The sequence below is a fragment of the Anser cygnoides genome, chromosome 3 (assembly GCF_040182565.1).
Source record: "Anser cygnoides isolate HZ-2024a breed goose chromosome 3, Taihu_goose_T2T_genome, whole genome shotgun sequence".
Classification (NCBI taxonomy): domain Eukaryota; kingdom Metazoa; phylum Chordata; class Aves; order Anseriformes; family Anatidae; genus Anser; species Anser cygnoides.
Genome location: NC_089875.1, coordinates 97,911,865 through 97,932,503, shown reverse-complemented (window position 1 = coordinate 97,932,503; position 20,639 = coordinate 97,911,865). Strand labels below are relative to the sequence as shown.

The 20,639-nt window shown below is 42.6% G+C and overlaps 2 protein-coding genes across 3 annotated transcripts; both read right to left on the bottom strand.

Annotated features, from left to right (window-relative positions):
- Positions 1 to 114: 114 nt before the first annotated feature.
- On the bottom strand, positions 115 to 11,741 carry LOC106030437 (glutathione S-transferase). Of its 2 annotated transcripts, none has more exons than XM_013172286.3 (7): positions 11,586 to 11,741; positions 8,714 to 8,819; positions 7,805 to 7,856; positions 7,411 to 7,543; positions 5,875 to 6,016; positions 2,983 to 3,114; positions 115 to 2,136 (listed from the first exon to the last, which is right to left on the bottom strand). In XM_013172286.3, exons 2-7 carry the CDS (start codon positions 8,798 to 8,800, stop codon positions 2,014 to 2,016), a joined length of 669 nt encoding a protein of 222 aa, XP_013027740.2. In that variant the 5' UTR covers positions 8,801 to 8,819; positions 11,586 to 11,741; the 3' UTR covers positions 115 to 2,013. The 2 variants fall into 2 exon arrangements, with proteins under 2 accessions (XP_013027740.2, XP_047934018.1); XM_048078061.2 differs by having other exon boundaries at positions 11,577 to 11,673.
- An 830-nt stretch (positions 11,742 to 12,571) lies between these two features.
- LOC106030438 (glutathione S-transferase-like) lies at positions 12,572 to 20,010 on the bottom strand. The gene is made up of 7 exons (XM_013172287.3): positions 19,897 to 20,010; positions 18,714 to 18,827; positions 17,651 to 17,702; positions 16,009 to 16,141; positions 15,316 to 15,457; positions 14,317 to 14,448; positions 12,572 to 12,942 (listed from the first exon to the last, which is right to left on the bottom strand). The coding sequence occupies exons 2-7, from the start codon at positions 18,798 to 18,800 to the stop codon at positions 12,823 to 12,825; spliced, it is 666 nt and encodes a 221-aa protein (XP_013027741.1). The 5' UTR covers positions 18,801 to 18,827; positions 19,897 to 20,010; the 3' UTR covers positions 12,572 to 12,822.
- Between the last annotated feature and the right edge of the window lie 629 nt (positions 20,011 to 20,639).

Genomic DNA, 20,639 nt, shown 5'->3' with positions numbered 1-20,639 from the left:
TGCAGCCCAAGTAAGTAGTGATCTCAGCAAGTGTACTGTATCCCTAGAGGATTTGTGTCCGTAGGGGATTGAGCATCGTCGCAGGCAGAAATGATGTGCACTTCACTCGGAAAAGAGAAGTAGCAATATGATTTATTGATATAAAGTAATGATTTAACAAAGCTTATGCGACTTAAAGATTCAGTGATGGCAAGGTACACCTGATTATAATTGGACGATACACTTAGTTGCACACTTTAAAAGACACTATATACTACTCAAAGACACTAAACGAAAGACATTATACACTACATAGAGACTACATGAGGAGCTGGGTTAGGCGATGTTACATCAAGGAGACCATCCCGTTGAGTCTAGAAGTTCAGAGTGGGCCCCCTTGCTTTCTAAACTCCGTGAGCTGAAGAGGAAAGGAGCCTAGAGAGGTGTGGCTGAATCCACTCCTGGTCCCAGACTTGGTCAACAGTTTATGTCTAAAGGTTTATATGCATTACACAAACCCTTTATGCTACTTAGCCAGTGTAAAGTTTGATCACAAAGCAACACTACAGCGCGTTAGCATGCTGTTACTTTCCCAATCTGCTTACCAACCTATCTGTAGCAATAAGGGTCTTCTCTTAAGCTGCAGAAGTAACCCTTGGAGATGTCCCTGCTGTGCCAGGAGAGGTCAAAAGGCTCTCGGATTGCTCACTGTTTATGGGGTGAGATGATTGACTCTTGGTCATATTTGCATCCAGGTGTTAGTTTGTTCCAAATTGAGCTTGACTTGCACTTCCTTCTTAATTTGGCCAGCACTGTGGTTGGGAGGGGGATGCGTTGCTCAAATTAGCCCTTGGCTATTTGTCTTCTGCCTCTCCTGAATCCAGGACACAGCCATCATGACCAGACATCCATCAGGACTGCCACTTGTCATCTGCTTAGGCCAGATGCTCTGCTCAAGCAGGCAGCTGGGGAGGGTACACCACCACAAGCACTCACAGAATGCAGAGGTGATGCCCTGTGTCAGACCCTGCAGTGGTTCAGTAACTATTGCATTGCTTTGGAACAGAGGTGCAGCAGTTCAAACTGCTGCTGCCAGCTAGCAGGTGGTTTTAATGTAAAAATGCTAGGAGCTAATGTGGGCAGTGACTAGGTGAGGGGGTTGTTCCAGGCTTGTACCTGAGGTACATTGTGTGGCTCCTACACAAGTCAGAAAAGGAGGTAACTTTGCTGGGCTAACACTGTCTCTACACCGGTTTCTCTGCCTCACCAGTCTGAGTCCTACTGAGAAAAAAATAAAAACAAATGGAAGGAATAGCTTATGGCACTATTTGTGACAGTGATGGTTCCTATGAAATTAGGGTAAAGAATCTGAAACAAGTTTTATCTCAACAGTGCTTAAAGCATTCACAAACTCTTTTACAGAACAGGAAAGCAGCCAGTGCAGTTCTCTTTACAGGTACTTGAGAAGTAACTGGGGAAAGTGAAATCTTACCGAAGTCAAGCAGCATTTTCCTCGCTGTGGCCATCCAGCCAAGCAACAAGAGGAGGAGCAAGGGCGTAAGTAGCACAGATGAAAACCACATCAGACTAATTAGACACATGTACTTTGATCTTTCAGTGAACAAAATCTCTTCTAAGAGATTCATGTGAGGATTAAAATAGTTTCTTGCACTCACCCATTAGTCACGAGTTCTAATTTATATTTGTTATTTATATAGTTTTTAAACTGTAGCTCTGAAAGTACAGACAGCGATTATATAGAGCAGGGGGACGTTGAATTTTGGAAATACTGCAATTAAGCAAACACAGAGTATTAGCATATTTTACTTCATGTAGCTGGTTGTAGTAAAAAATTGTGGTAATAAAATGCAACCTTGTGAAACCAACAGGTCCTACAGCCTTTTATCCCAATCTAAACCGTCTTCTCTTTCAAAGATTAATACTACAGCCACAGAATATGTCTACACAGTTTACACTTATAAGGCACAGCTCAGGTAATATGCTACGGTTATGTTATCTTCAGCAGCCACATGATTAGATATTGAATATTTTCCTCACATTAGCAATGTACTTGTCATCTGCTGGTGGCTTCCTCTGGCTGCCAGGCTGCAAGAATTTTTTGATTGTTGGAATGTTGCTTATTCTTCCTTTAAAAGCCTGTAACAAGAAACAAGAAAGCCAGTGAGAGCAAGGATATTATAATCCTTTATAGCTTAAAAATCAGGTGACTTGGATTTTTTACTTCTCAGACATGCCTCTTGAGCAGAGAAATTTAGTAGCTATTTATAGCCTGCTCAACACTCTGCACTTGCAATTATATATATATATAATTTATATTAAACACCACAAAAGACAAGAAAGAAGAAACTTAACAGATTCTGTAACTGTGTATGATTTCTTCCAAATGTAACTTTGCTAGCAAAAGCAGAAGGACAGGAACTGCAGACATAAGCCATGGACCTCCCCTCCTGATGCTCACTGCTGTGCTTGAAGACCAGGAAGTAGCAGTGACAGGCCTGAATTGTTAAGAGTCGGTAGGATATTAGGTTGGATATTAGGAGGATTTTCTTTACTGAAAGCGTTGTGTGGTGTTACAATAAGCTGCCCAGGGAAGTGATTGAGTCACCATCCCCGGAGGTTTTCAAGAGACATGTAGATGCAGAACTTAGTAGCATGGTTTAGTGGTGGAGTTTAGTACTAGGTTAAATGTTGGACTAGATGATTTTAGAGGTCTTTTCCACCTTAATGGTTCTATGATCTTATGGTAAGTGAATTCCTCCCAGCTGAGAACAACTGGAGGCAGCAGAGCTGGAGAAAGGCGAGCCCCCAGCAGCTCTGGGGGCAACACTGTGTGTGGGTTCAGCTTGTTACAGTCAGTGGTAGATCAGAGAGCTGCCAGTAACATAGCACAATGCTTCAAAAGATTTAAACATCAATTAGCTTTCAAACCTGGGCTGTGAAATTTGCTTGTTACGTTCTGTGTTGAGATCAGATATCACTAACCTGTAGCTGAGGGAATGCAGACAGTATGTCTGGCTTACATTCTTCTACCATTAGAATGGCTTCCAGCAGTTGGATGTCCGCCCAGCTAAATTTGTTGCCAACAAGATAATCATGACCATGGTCTTTTAAGGCCTACAAAACATGAACAAATAATATAAAATAAAAATAAAAATATGCAATAATTTTAGCTAGATGTTTTATTACAGACAGATTTCTACAAAAATACACAGCACAGCCAATCCATACAAGAACCTATGAAGAGAGAAAGTAGTAGGTATTCTCGTGACAAAAAAAATTGAACCAGAACTCATGTTTCAGTGTGTAGGGGCCTATCACTCACTCTAACCTATCACCCCAGGTCGCTGTCCCACAAGAAAGACTTAAATCATAGAAGAGAAGCAGGACTGGAGTAATTGGAAGAGGTAGTTAGGACAGCTTACCTGTAGTGTACTTTGATTAAAAAAAAAAAAAAAAAAGAAGAAGAAGAAGAAGAAGAAGAAGAAGAGGAAGAAGAAACAGCACCTAAATTTCCAGATGCTTGAACTGTCCCCGCAGGAAGCAGCAGAATATTTAGCAACCAACCAGGGAAATCTCCAGAGCCTCAGATTTGGCAGCACAGCCTGAACTGCTGCTGCTACACCCTAACAATGAGCTATTTTCAAAACCAGTGAATGCCCCAGTTCAAAATCTTAGAAAAAACTATGAATGCCTGTGGGGTGGAGGAGTTGCCTGGTTGTTTCCAGCCAAATGTGAGACTTCTGCTTACAGTCTGAAGTAGGTCAGGAGCGAAGGAACGCAGCCTTTGCACCCTTCATCCTGTACTGAAGGATTCTCTCGTGGCAGCCTGCTGATGCCAGAACCACAGCCCTCCAAAGCTACTAGCAGCTGTAACACACAATTTGCAGCGAATGTTGCTGCACGGGTTCAAAGCAGTTACCAGCTCTCCAGCTTACCCTCCTCTTGAAGACCACCACCCTCGAAGCAGAAGAAAAGGCATCTGTGCCTACGCTGCGCTGATGCTACACTCCACTAGGGAGCATGCACTGAGGCTAGGACATCAGCCTGTGCCCCCAGAGCCAATTCCTTCACTGCTCTTAGCTACAGAGGTCTTACTGTCAGGACTGTGTAATGGATGGACTGCAAAGCCTGCCAAACCAACGAATCAATGTGCTACTTAAGCAACCGGTACAGAAGGAAAGTTATTAATCATTCTGGTGAAATTAGCTAGGTTGAAAATCATGCAAAGCCTAGCTGTGTCTAACGTCAGTGAATAAGGATTATTTTAAAGACTTTCCCCCACTAAGCAAACACACTCGATATACCATAACAGTTGCCTGTGGCAACTGGACACAGGTTTGGAGAATAATGTTATCTCATTTTGCCTTTTTTTTTTTTAATAATTTTTCTTTATGTTATCAAACCTCAAATCTTTGAAAGATTGCTGTGTGCGATCAGTCTCTCCCAGCACAGCACTCCACAGGTATGGCAATGGATCTCTGTGATTACGGGAGCGCTGGCTTATGTAGCTGATGTGCAGTCACATCACAGGGCAGCCTCTGTGGGTTTTGCATGCACAACCTAAGGCTCTGATAAAGATGCACACAGAACTGCTCCAAGTCCTGTTTTTTTGTTTGTTTGTTTTTAATAGTACATGAAGTAACAGACAGTGTGGTTTGTCCCATGTGACACAAATTAGAAATTTCCCAAATAGGTGCCAGATGTTTTCACGCAGGAGCAAAGACATTAGAAAAATTGCATTTTTCTGTGTTTCAGAAAGTTGTATAAACAACCCTCCGAAATAATTCTGATTTCCCCGAGCTAGCTCTCAGGAGCAGATCCCGTGATGAATTTGCTCTTGAAACCCCCATCTGTCCCTGATCTCCTCTATAGCCTCTCCCCATATTCCTCCTAGGGAATGAGGGATTGAGCCAGGCACCCACCCCAGCTCTGAGCCAATGCAGCTGTGTACCCTTGGCATAGACTTGGAGAAAACTGCTACACTGCGAGAAAGGGCTGTGAGAAAGTCTGCACAGCACAGTCGTACAGGGTGCAAACAGGAGCAGGAAAGTGAGACGGGAATCATTGCATGTGAATTCAAAAAGGTTAAATGTTAATAAACATACAGAGAAAAACAAAAGATTCTGAAGGGAAAAACAAAACAACAAAACGAACAGCAAGTTGGTAGGAAATGGCAACACCAAGGCTATGTTCCCGGCAGCAGTGGAGAATTCTTCCCCTCCTGACCAGCTCTTGCCTAGCCAAGGGGGCTCTTCATGTGCTTCATGAGTGCAGTAAACATACTGATGCTTTACCTCATAGCTCATTAGAGGCCATCTCCTTAGTGTGTGCTAGCCAGTAGATAATTGCTTTAATGCTTTTAAGCTAGATGCGTCCTGTTTGCAGAGCCTATTTGTTGCACGCCTAAGGATGCCCTAAAAGCGATTCAGGAAAGGACAATGATAATCTTTAGGTGAATTCTATTAAAGCAATGGGTTTGAGAAAGATCACAGAATTGGGTCATTAATTATAATGCACAGTCAGATTTAACTTTGAACAGCAAGAGCTTGTACACTTTCAGGCAGTAATTTCTGAAGGCTGGCGCAGGTATTTAAATGGGGCATTTGTGCAAAATGCTGGAAGCTACCAGTTACTAAGCTAGGTGTAAATAATTTAGGTCCACTCCTCCCTCATAACAAGTAGAATTTGCCCTCTGAGGAGTCTTAAGGACAGCAAAGATGCTCAGTATTGAGATCAGCCCAGTATTACTTCGTGGCCCTCTTTTCCCATCTCTGAATGCTATTTCCATCACACAGCCCCAGGTGGTGTGCCACAACCTGCCTTCAGAGCATATGGGGAGGCTGCTTTGTGGACTCCTGCTGATTCATCTCTTACCTTTTCATAAACAGGAAAGTATCTGGTCTTAGCTCGTTCAATGATTAAGGCAAGATTCTTTTCTCTCATCTCGGCTGACTGCAAAGGGAGCTGCATGATCATTCCCATCAGGTCTGTTGTTCCTTCCACATACATATCAATCCTGAAACATTTTAATTTAGCATTGATCATCTGAACATTCCATGTTGGTTACTTTTCTGAAATACAATGCTGAATGGATCACTGAGTATTATGCTTATTAGTGAATTCAGCGTAAGATGCTGGTTCATTTTCTTGTTCTTCCATTTTGATTCCAACTCAGGTTTCTTTCTTCCAAAGTACAGATCTTTATAAACAGACTTACAGTGTCCGCAACACAGTATAAACTACAGTAAAAGTGATGTAAAGTGGAGTTCACGTTGTTTTTCACTGATATCCTATTTATCTATGCTGTGGGAGAAAAGAATACATACGCAAACCACTCTACAGGAAAAAATAATTTTGAGGTCTAATCAGAAAAGGATCCAGACAACAAATGGCTGCCAATTGCCAGTTAGAATCACAGAATGGTTTGGGTCGGGAGGGACCTTAAAGACCACCCAGTTCCAACCCCCCTGCCATGGGCAGGGACACCTCCCACCAGACCAGGTTGCCCAAAGCCCCATCCAGCCTGGCCTTGAGCACCTCCAGGGATGGGGCATCCACAGCTCCTCTGGGCAACCTGTGCCAGTGCCTCACCACCCGCATGGAGAACTGTTTTCTTCCTTATATCTAATCTAAACCTACCATCTTTTACTTTAAAGCTATTACCCCTTATCCAGCCCTCTGATCATCCTCGTGGCCCTCCTCCAGACCACCTCTAATAGATCCATGTCTTTCTTATGCTGGGGGCTCCAGAGCTGAACACAGTACTCCAGATGAGATATTACTGTTCATAATAACCCCCACAGTCTCTGGATGTGTCTCTCCATTTTCACCAAATAAACCCTTTACAGTCAGTGGCAGTTAATTAGGTTAAGGACTTTATTCTCCATGATTTATTTATTTAAGAGTGATGACTTTTAGTTTTTCATTAGTTCTTTTGACAACGGAAAGTATCCATGGTTTACATGGTAAAGTAATATTATGAAACAATGGGTTCAACTTTCAGGGACATTAAGTCACTGAGCATTTCTTTATTTTATTTTTAAAGCACTTCAGTTTCTCCAGGCAGCTGTAGTTTTCCCTACTGCTTTCCAGCTTAAAAAAAAAAAAAAAAAAAGCAACCTTAGCCATTACAATTGCCTTAAGGTCCTCCAGTTGCCCAGCAACTTAAACCACTTCTGCTCTGTGAGTTCAAAGGAGCCTGAAAGCAGCCATAACTTTCTCATTATGTTGACAACAAACAATCATTTCTCAGTCATAAAGTCTGCTTACCCAGCCGCTGGATCTGAAGGGACTAAGTGCTAGCAGATTATTTGCATGTCTACATGCAGACATTTCAAAGCAATACTTTTTTCATGTATGTTAAAAAGAGTGGAAAAGTATTAGTGAAGATGGTGTGTACTGTTACCATACCAGGCTCTCTCCTTCAGGTCCTTCCCATAGAGGTTGTATTTCCCTGCGATGTAGTTGAGGATGGCCCTGGTCTGCACCATCTTCATCCCATCGATCTCCACCAGGGGCACTTGCTGGAACAGCAGGGATCCACCTGGAGAAAAAAAGAAGCAAACTTCTCATGCTGCTGTAGTACTACGTTAATTCTCAGAAAGATTATCTGTAGCATACCAAGACATTTCTAATGCTGAGTGATCTAAAGCTTCTGCAATGCAACCAGGTCTCTCAAACCTCGTTACAGGTCACATCGTATTGGAGATCTTACAGAATTCTCCCCTCAGGCTAACAAACTCAGAAGTACTCCTTTTGTTATACTGGTCTGAGCTTATGTTTAGGGGACTGTTTACAGACTCACCATTGCGTAGTTTTTCTAGGTGTTCATTTGTTTCTATGAATTGTTCCTCAAACTGAAAAGCAAAGACAGAAAACATTGTGTAACTCCAAAGACAATGGGAAAGCGGCAGGGAGTCTGGTAGCTGGACTCTGAAATTTTTAACAAGTTATGCCTCTGATATACAGTAGTTACCCCTCTCCTTCCCCTTGCTGTTATATGTTTGTTTGTTTTTTTACTTTTTAAATGAAGAGGACAATTCAATGAGGGCAAGACCTCTGTTTCCTCAGCACTCGTGATCTTCAGCTTCTCTGTCAGCAACACTCACAATGAATAAGCACCATTAAAAATGCCATTTATTTCCAATGGAATATAAAAAGTTTCTGAGAAAATAGTTTCAAACCACTGCATTCAAACAAAAAGTGAGTGTAGAAATTAAGATGCTTTAGGACAGCTTTCAGTTGATGTAAATCCAAGATAGCCCTCCAATGGCTTCAGGGCAGCTTTGCTGATTTATCCTCATCAGCTCCTGACCAACAAAAGAAAACCACTTTGTTTGGAGATTGTGAAGTTCTTCATGTGGTATGCATGATCCTTCAGTGAAGACCAATCATAAGACATGGGGAGTTCAGAATTTGCATTCAGAAAAATTTATAAACAGTTCTGGACTGTAGCAGTGATTTAAGATCTTCTCGGCATAAAGTATCAAAAATGAATAAATTATTCTTTTTGTATATTAAAATCAAAGAATATCTTAAATACAGTACAAGAGTATGTCACTGAATCTAAGCATTCTGCATCACAAAGTGATGTTCTGCATATCTCTAGGCATAGATGTACTTTGAAAATCTTTCCAAAACAGAATCCGTATTTTAATCACAGATTAATCGGATCACTTTATTAAAATAATGAATGTTGAAAAAAGGTACAAACCTCAACCCCAGCTGCTGCTAACAGCCATCGGATTGACTCCATTTTCCCCCTTCCACAGGTATAGTGCAGCTTAGGTTTCCCCGCCATGACTTCAGAGTTGTTCTTTCTGACAAATTCAAGAAGATATATTAAATGGTTTTCTTTTTTATTATTATTTTTATTTGTATATAAAATGATCCATTCCAAATGACTAAATACAGTTGGATGAATGTGAAACTAGAAGGGCAATCAAGACCTAGATATTTAGGCTTGATGCAACCGAGGTTCCTGTGGATTTAGTGGAGGTAAAAAAACATTAGGACACGTTACCAGTAGAACATGCAGCATGGAACAACATGGAATCCTAACAGAATAACGTCACAGTGATACAATCTATTCAGTAGGTGTTGGGTTTTGTGACAGCATCCAAGCCACATCAGACTAGAAAATGTACTATGTCAAATTGATAGCTTTGCAAGAACATCAAGCTCAAGATAGCAGTTTACTTTTACCTCTCTCATTATGAAGTTTCAGGCTCATATGTTGCTGTGCCTTTACAAGCATGAGCTTATGCCAGCAATACATATTCCACCAGGCCTGCTAATATCCATATTTAGCTAGTTGTTTTGACCATTACCAAATCACAGTATATCCATTATAGGGTACATGGCCTGACTTCAAGACCTGTTCCAATCTTACGGATAACAGTTAAACTCAAACAGGGATGTGTATCTTACTGTCTCTGAGAACTTAAGGTTGAAACCAAACAAGTGAGAACATGATCTCCATTGGACAGATAAAGCCTGATCAATGCTCCCAGCAGCAAGGCCACCAGATAATGGCATGGGGATTAAACATTGTCCTTCCAAAGTCTCACTAACACCAGGTACAGACACATGCCGTAGTATGAACCTGGCAGCCGAGGGGAGCTTGTCTGGTGCAGAAAACAAAGTTATCACTGTACTCTTATCACTAATAAGTCCCAAAAGATAAAAACAGATTTAGTAATAGGGCAAACTCACAGACTGATTAGCAGAGTGTTTCATCATTAAGCCAAGGTTTCATCTCTTTCCAGGCACGTTCAATTACTCGTGTACAGACTTTACAGCACCCATCTAAGCCACAAAGTGGAAACCCTGGCCATAATACCAAAGGTGTCAATGAAGATGCACAAACAAACACTATAACTGTGAGTGGGGGGTCTGCACCTCTGGTCTTCTCCACTGAAGTCCTTTGTGTTGGGTGGTACCTTCAACACTCCCTATAAGGAACAGCCATTGCTTTGCAAAACTGTGGTGCCCCAGTCCAAAATACACTCCTCAAAATCTCTGCTCAGCTTACACCCACCCCTGGCAATACCTCTATCCCCCGACACCTCAGTCTCTTCCAGCAAAGTTCTCCTTTAACATAAAAATGTACTTGATAATGAAGACTTGATTATGTCTTATGTTTAGTTTTCATCAGTCTACAGCTGCTAGATACCTAACTAATACCTGAACAGCAACAGAGTGCATAGACAAGGCATTTAGAGAAGTGCCTTATTGCAACCACCTTCCCTACATGCCCTACACTACATTTCTAGTTCCCATAAGCATGTGAGTTACACTACACCACGTAAAAAGCTCTCAAACCTTGGTACTTCAAAAATACTTCATTCCTTAGTGCTCAGGAAGTAGGTGATTGTATCAACTCAGCTCCATCTGAGAGAAGAGCTGCACCTGGGCCCCTCACAGCCTGCACAAGCACTGGACAAGGACTCCCACCTCCAGCATTTGGAGTAAATGTGAGAAATGCACTGCAAGGACAGGCTTGCTTAAGCAGAAAGAGCAAAGTTCCCTGATCTCAAACCAGAGGAAGAGCTGGTAAAAAACACATCCAAAGCCTTGCTTGCCAGTGTCAGCTCAGTGCCCCACTCCAAAAAAAAAAAAAAAAAAAAAAAGCTGAATAGCTGAGGACATGTCAGTAGGAAAAAGTCCTAGTATCAACATAAGCTGTACTTGCCCATCATGTTTCCTTTCAGAGCCTGGCCAAGGGCTGAGTCTTTTGTGCAGGTGAGAAAAAAGCTTAGATCTTCCAGGAACTGCACTGCTTAGGGACCCGGCTTTGGGGTTTAGGCTGAACACTTACATATGGTGGCAAAGTACTGCGGTGATTCTGGTACTGCTCTGCAACAAGCATTCCTCTGAGAAGCATTGAGTCACGAAACAGGAGCAAGGTTGGTAAATTATTTTTTGAATAACAATAATGGACTTGAAGAGAAATCCTAAACCTTCGAGATGTCCTAGTGCATGGGACCTTCCTCAGACCTCAGCTAGACAGGTGCCAGAGTGACAGCTGCTACTGCGATCGCTGTTTTTGGTTTGTTTGTTTTTTAAGTACAGTTATTTTGTCTCAAACAATTCAGGCACTGGCCTTCCAGTGCAAAGCACATATGCAAACTTTTGAGTATGTTCGTAACCTGCCTGATCTTAAACTTTCTTCCTAACTGGATGTGGCCCCCAGCCAGCTCCTCGCAAGGCCCGGTTGCTCGCACACAGCTCCCACACAGCACAGCCTCCTAACGCTGTGCCCGACTCGCTCTGCAAGCTGTCAGAAGACTGTAATTGCTTACCAGTGTGGGGTTTCTACTGGGCTCCAGGCCAAAAGCTCGGCTTGGAGAAATATTCCTCCCACCACCTAAGCTGGAAGAGACGCTTGCAAGAGGCAAAAGGCGAATCACCCCTGGAGATTTAAAAACTTCTCCGCAAACAGCAGCTCAGCTCTACGCTCTCTGCCCACCCTACCGAGCAGCAGACCCCTCGACCCCGCCATGGCCTCTGCATCCGACCCCAAACTGGGCCCACGTCCCCCTACCCTGGTCCCCCCAGCCCACCGCCACCCCTACCCTACGCACCGAGCCTCTGCTGCGCCGACTGGTCCCGATCCCTTTCCCGATCGCTTTCCCAATCCTGAGCCCGATCCTGAGCCCGATCCAGACCCCGCCGCTCCGCCCCTGCAGCCAAGGGGACGGGCTCCGGAGGAGGGAGGGATGCTTCTGCTGCCAGAGAGCAGAAGCTCTCAGTTACGCCTGTGGGGAAACCTGTGGTTCCAGGCATGTGGTGTTTTTCGTCAAAAATCAGTAGGTGAGAGATAGCAGGAGTTTTATTGCCCGGAGGCTGCCAATCTCAGGCTAGCAGTGCCAGAGTAATCGCTTTTAGGGCGTTGGCAGCTGCATACAACAGGTTGATGTGGGGAATGCCTGTTATGTATTCAACTTTCTTGCTAGCCTGGATTTCAGTGATTGCAATGCACAACTCGTAACTGAGTTTAATATAAATTAACATCAGTCAACACAGAGTTCTACATGTCAAGGTCCTGATAGCGTAGGGATATGGTTTAGTGGTGAAAGAGGGATGGTTGGACCAGATATTGGAGGTCTTTTCCAGCCTTTATGATTCTATGATTCTGACACCAGCCAGAGCCCTCCTTCCTCCATTGATAACAGTTTTTCAACTTTACAGTTGGCTACAAGCAATCATCTTTTCCATTGAATGTGTGCAAACTGCTCTTAGCTGCTGCCGCAGGCTGTCTGTTAAAGGAGATATTGGTGAAGCTACCATACAAGAGTTCGGACAGCTAGTGACAAAACAGAAGTGCGGTAGGACCCCTGATCCCAACATACTCCAAGCCAAGGAATATTAAGTTCAGAGGAAAGCTGAATCCAAACATTTCATCTCCATCAAGCCAGAACCTGCAGGCTTCACTCAGCTTTTTCCAGGAAGGGCACATTGCCCACTGTTTGGGCTAAGCCCCCTTCCTATTCCAGCAACTCTTGGGTTGCCGGAAAGAACAAGGGATCCCTTTAGTATATAAGTAGCAGCAAGAACTCATTGAACATACTTTTTAAAATGTAAAGAGTGAGACTTTATTTCAGGTAATCTCTTAAGCATTTAAGACAATTTGTTTCATACAGTGTAGCCCCTAGTTCAGTTAATGATTTTATTTCCTGGTGTGTTCTTGTAGATTCACTTTGAAAGTGTCTGCAGTAGGCTGAAGAGTAATCAAACAATTTTTACTATTTTCATTAATTTTACTTTTCTATTCTCAGCAAATACAGAGACGATATAGTTTCTGTGGGTTTGGGTTGCTGCTCAATGGAAAATTTGCATCAGTCTTGGTATATCTTTTTCTTGGATGGGTAGTTTCCTCTGGCTGCCAGGCTGCAGGAATTTCTTTATGTTGGGGATATTGCTTGTTTTTGCTTTAAAACTCTACAAAACAAAAAGAAAACAGCACTATATTAAGAACGATGGTAACTGTCAGACATTTAGATGCTATCCTTGCTGTAAAAGTAATATCACAGGTTGATCCTGCAGATTATAGTAAAGGATTGTAGTAAACGGGGTTACGTGAGGCTGGTGGCCAATCACTAGTGGGGTTCCCCCAGGCTTCGTTTTAGGCCCATTTCTCTTCGATGTTTTTATAAATGATCAGGACGCAGGACTCGAATGCATACTAAGCAAGTGATAGTAATGATAGTAAATTAGGAAGAGCTGTTGACTTCCTCAATGGTGGAGAGGCCTTGCAGAGAGATCTTGACAAATTAGAAAGCTGGGCAATCCCAACTGCATGAAGTTTAACAAGAGCAAGTGCTGAATTCTGCACCTGGGAAGGGGCAACCCCGTCTGTACGTACAGGTGGCGGGACAAGAGGCTGGAGCGGAGCCCCATAGAAAGGGATCTGAAAGTTCTGGTCAATGGCAAGCTGAACATGAGCCAGCAGTGTGCCCTGGAAGCCAAAAGGGCCAACCATGTCCTGGGGTGCATCAGGCACAGCACTGCTAGCCAGTTGAGGGAAGGGATTGTCCTGCTCTGCTCTGCACTTGCGTAGCCTCACCTTGAGTACTGTGTGCTGTTTGAGGCACCACGGCATAAGAAGGACATAAAACTATTAGAGAGTGTCCAAAGGAGGGCAACAAAAATGGTGCAGGGTCTAGAGGGGAAGATGTATGAGGGACAGCTGAGGTCCCTTGGTTTGTTCAGCCCAGAGCAGAGCAGGCTGAGGGGAGGCCTCATGGTGGCCTGCAGCTCCCTCACGAGGGGAGCGGAGGGGCAGGCGCTGAGCTCTGCTCTCTGGGGACAGCAACAGCACCCGAGGGAACGGCATGGGGCTGGGACAGGGGAGGGTCAGGCTGGGTGTTAGGGAAAGGGTCTGCACCCAGAGGGTGGTCGGGCACTGGGACAGGCTCCCCAGAGCAGTGGTCATGGCACCAAGCTGCTGGAGCTCAAGAAGCATTTGGACAATGCTTCAGGCATATGGTCTGATTTTTGGGTGTTCCTGTGTGGAGCCAGGAGTTGGATTCAATGATCCTTGTGGGTCCCTTCCAACTCAGGAAGATATTCTATCATTATATGATTCTAACAGTATATGCTTCATCGTATTATCCCTTTAAGTGCCCTGGTGGCTCTAGTGACAGAAGGCCGCAATAACTATCAATATTTCTGGTTGGTTAAAATTACTTGTTAAAAATAACATAAAAATCAAATAACTCTTCTTTCCTTACTCTCCCGCTCCCCCATATTTCTCAGCCAGTTTAAATCAATGGTTCTGCTTTGATTTATCTTCCATTAAAACTGTCTAATTACCTGCAAGAGAGGAAATTTGGCAAGTATATCAGGCTTGGACTCTTCTACCAATAAAATAATTTCAAGTAACTGCACATCTGCTCTGCTAAGCTTGTTGCCAACAAGAAAGTCTTGTCCGTGTCCTTTCAAAACCTAAAAACAAGGAACAATGACCAGAAACAAATGTCATTTGTAAGTGTGTGATTAAATATATCTTCATAGTAAGGTCCTACACTGCATGGAGTTATCCTTGAAGCAAGGAAGTACAATAAGAACATCCATAGTACAAACAGATAATCTGACCACACTGTCATCCTAGGCATTATACATCAGTCCTTTCTCTTCTTCATTTTTTTTCCGACAGTTCAGGTCTACCCCTCTTGCCTTCACTTCTGTAGCTCTTGTAATTAGAGCTGCTGAGTTGAAGGCTAGGCTTCGGGGAAAACAACCATCACTGCACAGTATTTGCAAGTTGCTCAAATTCAGCACAGGGCACAGTAAGAGAATCTTGTTTTTTTTCAAATTATGGGTAGCTCCCTTACTTCTCACCTGTTTCTGTTTTGATTTTGTGAATATTGCACTGGGGGTTAGTGTGCCTCAGGTTCTCCAACACCCACCCAGCTTAGCCATCCTCCCTTTTTACCAAAGGACCTCTAATGCTTCTTTTGTATGTGTGGTACAGTGCCTCTAACGGTCAGAGGGTCTTGTACTTCAGAAGGAAATTTCATATAAAAACCAATGCTATCATGGCTTTTGTCTGTAATAACTGATATGGACAGCTGGGGATTTCAGTGTGTCCTGGGTTGTTACGGCTTTGCTTATCTCCCAGATTTGTAAGATCTTCTGTCCCCTCTGTAGTGTCTTGTCTCCAGCCTTGTCCTGCTCCCATCAAAACCATGGAATTTATATTTAAGTGCTAATTTGTCGTTCTGTTTTCCTGAATAAAAATTGTTTGTGTAGATCAGGGACAGAGTTTCAGGAAAATAGTATTAATTGTGCTGCTACATCTTTGCCCCGTACCTTCTCATAGACCGGGAAGTATCTGGTTGTGGCCTTGTCCATAACAGTTGCAAGATGTTCTTCCTTTTTATCCGCTGGTTGGAAGAAATTGCTCGTGATTAACTCATTCAGATCTGCTAATCCTTCCACATACATATCAATTCTGGAAAGGAATAAATCCAGTTGGTCAAGTCAAACACAGGAGAAGTCCGAGTAGCACATAACCAGAAAACTAAAGGGCTGCACTTCATTTTTCACCAGGGGTGATACTCCACTGCATTAACTTTTTTCAAACCTGAATACAGAATTGGTATATGTGTCATCTAAACCCATGTTAAAAATCTAATCAGACATGTTCAGTTAAACAGTGAGTCTGTACAATTTCTATCAATTATCTTGAAATGTGTTTACCTGGGCTGATCAACTTGAAACATTTACAAATATTTGAGGTAAAAAAATGGCTCCCCTATACTCTTGACTGCTTTTTTTTCTGATGACTGTATTGACCTCTGATCTTCACAAACTCCCTTGCACCATTCTGCCTATCTTGACTATCTGGTTAATTAGTCATCACCAACAGTCATGCTCAACACATGCTACATGAAAACTTGCTGAATCACCCCGAGTCTAAACATGATTGGGGATATTCTTGTCTTACACAGAGAGGTAGCATGGGCTGTAGTCTAAGAAACAAAGGTAGTACTGGTACATTACAGTGCTCTCTCCTTCAGGTCTTTCCCGTAGAGATTGTATTTCCCTGCAATGTAGCTGAGGATGGCCCTGGTCTGCACCATCTTCATCCCATCAATCTCCACCATGGGCACTTGCTGGAATAGCAGGTCTCCATCTGGGGAAAAGGGGACAAGACAAGGAGGTATTTAGTCTCTGAATGAGCATCATCAGTAGATATGTGGGAAAGTAACCAACCCATGTTATTTTTGATTTGTGGTACTCCTTCTCACTCTCATGGTGTGGAAAAATCTTACCATGAAGCCAGGAACCATTTTGAAATGTTAATAACTGACTATTATAGCAATCAGCTTCCTGAAGTCTATTCACCTCTGATGAAGGACCCAAATGCAGAACTTTCAGTAGCCAGTGAAAAAGGCAAGTCCCGCACTGCATTGCCCTAACTCAGATTAATTTTTTATTTTTATTTTTATTTTTTTTGTGGTTAATACAGATAGGAAGGACTAAAGGATCTGACCCATGATGAGCCAGTTTTTGTTATGTGCTATTAAGTATTTTGGAAACCTGAACTATTTAAGTGTTTGTCAATGTATAATATTAATATACATGCTAATATTTATCTTCTCGACTACTATATTTACTTTATACAAAAACAAACACCTGTACAGGCCTGAAGCAGGGAATAATGAATGGAGTTTCATATGATTCCAGCAAGAGCCAAATACTTCTTGGTGTGAGATTGTAGCAGTGTAAGTCCCTTACTAGTCTGTAGAAGTCTCATTCTAGGAAGGAAGAAGTCAAAATACTGCCCGAAACTGCTCAGAGCAGCACATCAGAGTGTTTGTTTCATGGGATCACATTTCTTGACTCAGCTAACTGACCAGCTGTGTCCACCTTTGTATCCACTGCAAGGCAGGCATGCACAGAAACAGCTTGCTATTAAAGATATCTTCTTTTATGCTCGTGCCTCAAAATACTGCTGTGCTTTTTGAAAGCTGGCAGGTGGCAGAGGGGGGAATCAATTCATTGTTCCTGAAGGATAGCAGGACTGCAAATGCCAACCCAAGCTCAGATTTCTTTGAAAAGCCGAGTGGACTGGAATGGATGAGCACAGACATGTCTTTTGCTTTGGAGGAAATATGAGAATCAGTCCCACAAAGATGGAAGCTAAAGATAGCAAGATGAACAGTTGCCTCAGGAAACAGGAACATGTCAGAAGTACACGTTAAACCCAGAAATATGGAACTCTGGTTTCACACAGATTATAAAACAACAGCTTTGTAGGCAACCTAAAATGCTAATGAATTTCAAGATGATCTGATTACAAAAAAATATATTGTCATATGACAAGAGGCAGTGGGTACAAACTGAAACGCAGGAGCTCCCATCCGAACATCAGGAAGCACGTCTTTACTGTGCAGGTGACGGAGCACTGGCACAGGCTGCCCAGAGAGGCTGTGGAGTCTCCTCCTTGGAGATCTTCAAAAGCCTCCTGGACATGGGCCAGGCTCCAGAGGAAATGCTTACTGCAGTGGGCATCTGTGATACCACCTGTTTAATCCAGTATAGATTATCCTTTGAAGAGACATAAATTTCCTTAGGTGTCCTAAGACAAACAATTATCTAATTACCAGTATTATCTAATTAAAAAGTGAAGGAAACTTACTTGTCTGTAACTTTTTCAGGTCATCCTTTGTTTCCAGAAAGGCTTCTTCAAACTGCAGGGAATAAAGAAGAAAAGTTATGTTGTTACTGCATGTTTTAGCTTCTGCTTGTCGTGAGACAATGAGGGTTCAAAAAGCTGCACTGTTGGGAATTTTCTTAAAAATATATATATATATTATTTTTTTTCTTAAAAAAGGTAAAATTTCTTTAAAAAGTAAATCAGGTTTAAATATATATATATATATTGCCTTTGCCATATACTCTCTTCATCCTTCTCCTCCATGATCCATAGTTCTGTGCCTGTAAGATTTTGGCTAACCCTGAGGTGACCAGAAGGCACAAAGCCCTGTCTTCTGAGCAAACAGCAACAGTGATTCTTCTGTTCTCAGTGCTGGCAGGAGATGTTGCAAGGAGGGGGACAGGTAAATTTGCACTGCAACAGTAGGTCCATGTTAGGGTTCCTTTACCACAAGCTGATGAAAGGAGGGATGAAGAGAAGAGATCGTGCTGCATGCGGCTCATCACAGTGATGAAAAAAACCGCAGCTCTTAAAACTCACAGATCCCCACACTCCCTCTCCAGTTTGATATCAGAAATCATTGCAGATAAAAACAATGAATGGGTGTTTTATAATACACAGTACTTCAGGGGCAAGCAACGTTGTAATAGTCATAATATATATGCTATTTGGACATGGGGATTTAACTAGAGGCCTTCAGAAGTCAAAGTGCTCGACTGCTGTGATCAGTGATTAAGAAACTAAGTTCTGCTGCTATGGTTTTAAATGTTTTGTCTCACTGGCTACAGGGGAGGTGCATTTATAGCGCTAACAGCAGGCTTGGCACGTGATGCTTGGAAGTGAAACAGCAACTTGTCCCCTGCTAAGGGTGTGCTTGTGGTCATTGTTTGCTTGGTCACTGCTGTGCACTAAATGCAGAACCTGAAACTGCTGCTCAGTCTCATTTTTGATACAGAATAGTAAAAATGCATATTTACTGCATGCTTATATATACTTATATATAGCGCATATATACCGCTTTTAGTATAAAAAACTATAGACAAACCTCAACTCCGGCAGCCGCCAGTAGCCACCGTATTGGTTCCATTCGGCCTCGTGCATTGACATAGTGCAGCCTTGGTTTCCCAGACATGTTTCCAAGTGCCAAATCTCCTACTATCTAGAATAAAGAAGTAAGAACTAAAATGAAGAAGGTTCAGAATGCTGTGCTTGAGTCTCTAACTGGTTCTCAAGCATTGGTCAAAGCTGTTGTTGGAAACCAATGCTTGATGATCCAGGTCTGTCATCAAATCATCAGAGGAGATAAAAGTTAGAATACACTGAGAGGTTGCACTGCATCATTTTGCCTTGAGATGTCTTTTATATGTGCAGGTGAGTGGAGCAGAACTGTGAACCTAGAGTGACCGGCCCGTGTCAGAGACCGTGCAAATCATAGACCGCATCCAGCCCAAAGCCTTCTGTTCTGACCAAAGAGCAGGGAGCGCGATACGCACTGCTCTATTTATTTTGGCCTCAGTTCAGGATACAGTTTACTATTTAATGAGGCAGACAATATCAGGTGAATGGTTGCCTCAGTTTCTCCGGTAGCCATTAGACACCACTATGAAGTGACAGGAAGAATTTTTCCCCCACATATATGCATTCAGTCTCATTCACAACAGTCCCCACTCCCCTCATTTCTTCAGGCAAGCGTCTGAAGGCATGAAATTTAATTTTTACCTCGGTACCATCAAACTGGCTGTCACCACAGACAGACCCAAAGTGAAATATCTGCTCAGTTCAACCCCAGCTCTTGCTGGAGTTTAAAGCAACAGCTGTCCCCAGGCACACGGCATCCACGCCATTCAGAACCAGTGCACAGCAAATGCAGCGAACCTGCAGGCAGTGCCCAGTTCATACTCGCGTCATGTTTATTAACACCGTGTCAACAACAAAGCTGGAGCGTTAACAGCAGCAAAAAGCAAACGGGTACAACAAAACATATCCCCCTTGTAAGGAGTGTGCCATCTTCTCTAAAATAGGAAGCACTTCATTCACACATCTGAAATCTAATTTTTTTTTTTTCTTGAGTCTGTATACCTAGAAAGCAGTTGGTTAATAATTAAATATCTGATGCACATAACCAAGTTAGTAAAGCACATTCAGGAATTTAATCCACAAGATCAATTCACTGACTTTAGTTTCAAGTGCACTAATTCCCCATGCATGCCAAAATCCCCAAAGCTTACCTTGTACGGAGTATATCCCTCTCTAAGCTCTCAGTAGCTTTGCCGTGATTATAAAGGTTTTAGCCCCTCCTACAATTACAGACACTTCTCTGCTGTTGGGAAATTCCTATTTCTCGAGCAAAGTAAAACAACTAAGTCTAATCACTTCTCACCTACAGGAAATAAATTTCTGACTAATGCTGATGGTGCACAAATGTAAGACTCACGAGAGGTCATGATTGTTTGGGAAAACTATGCTGACAGAAATTTTGTGCTTCTTAATTTCATTGTTTGACAGTCTGCAAGCTAAAAATAATCAGAGCTGCCAAAAAGCTCCCAAGATTTAAAAAGATGCTGTGATAGCAATCAAAATTTTATTTAAATTCTTTATGATTTCATAGTTTTGTACATCTTTATGCATGTTGTATCAGCTACTTCTGCTTGAATCCTGCATAACCCTCCTTCTCTTCCTTTAGTGATGGGGGATATATCTTCAGGACATTTTTTTTTTTTTCCTGATGAATTTCATTCCTGGACATAGAAGTGTTCTTTTTTCTGTTTCTGTCAAAGATATTTCTCTGATTTGACCTGGTGAAAAAGGATGTAGCTGATGACTGAGGAGGCAGCAAACAGAGGTTGGCATCAGAAGAGCAAACCCCTGTCCCCTTTTGAGAACTCTGTTAATTCCAAAGAGTCAACCCAGCATGAACTCCCTTGCCCCGTCCTGCTGTCTAATCTATCTGGTTAATACTGCTGTAGGCATC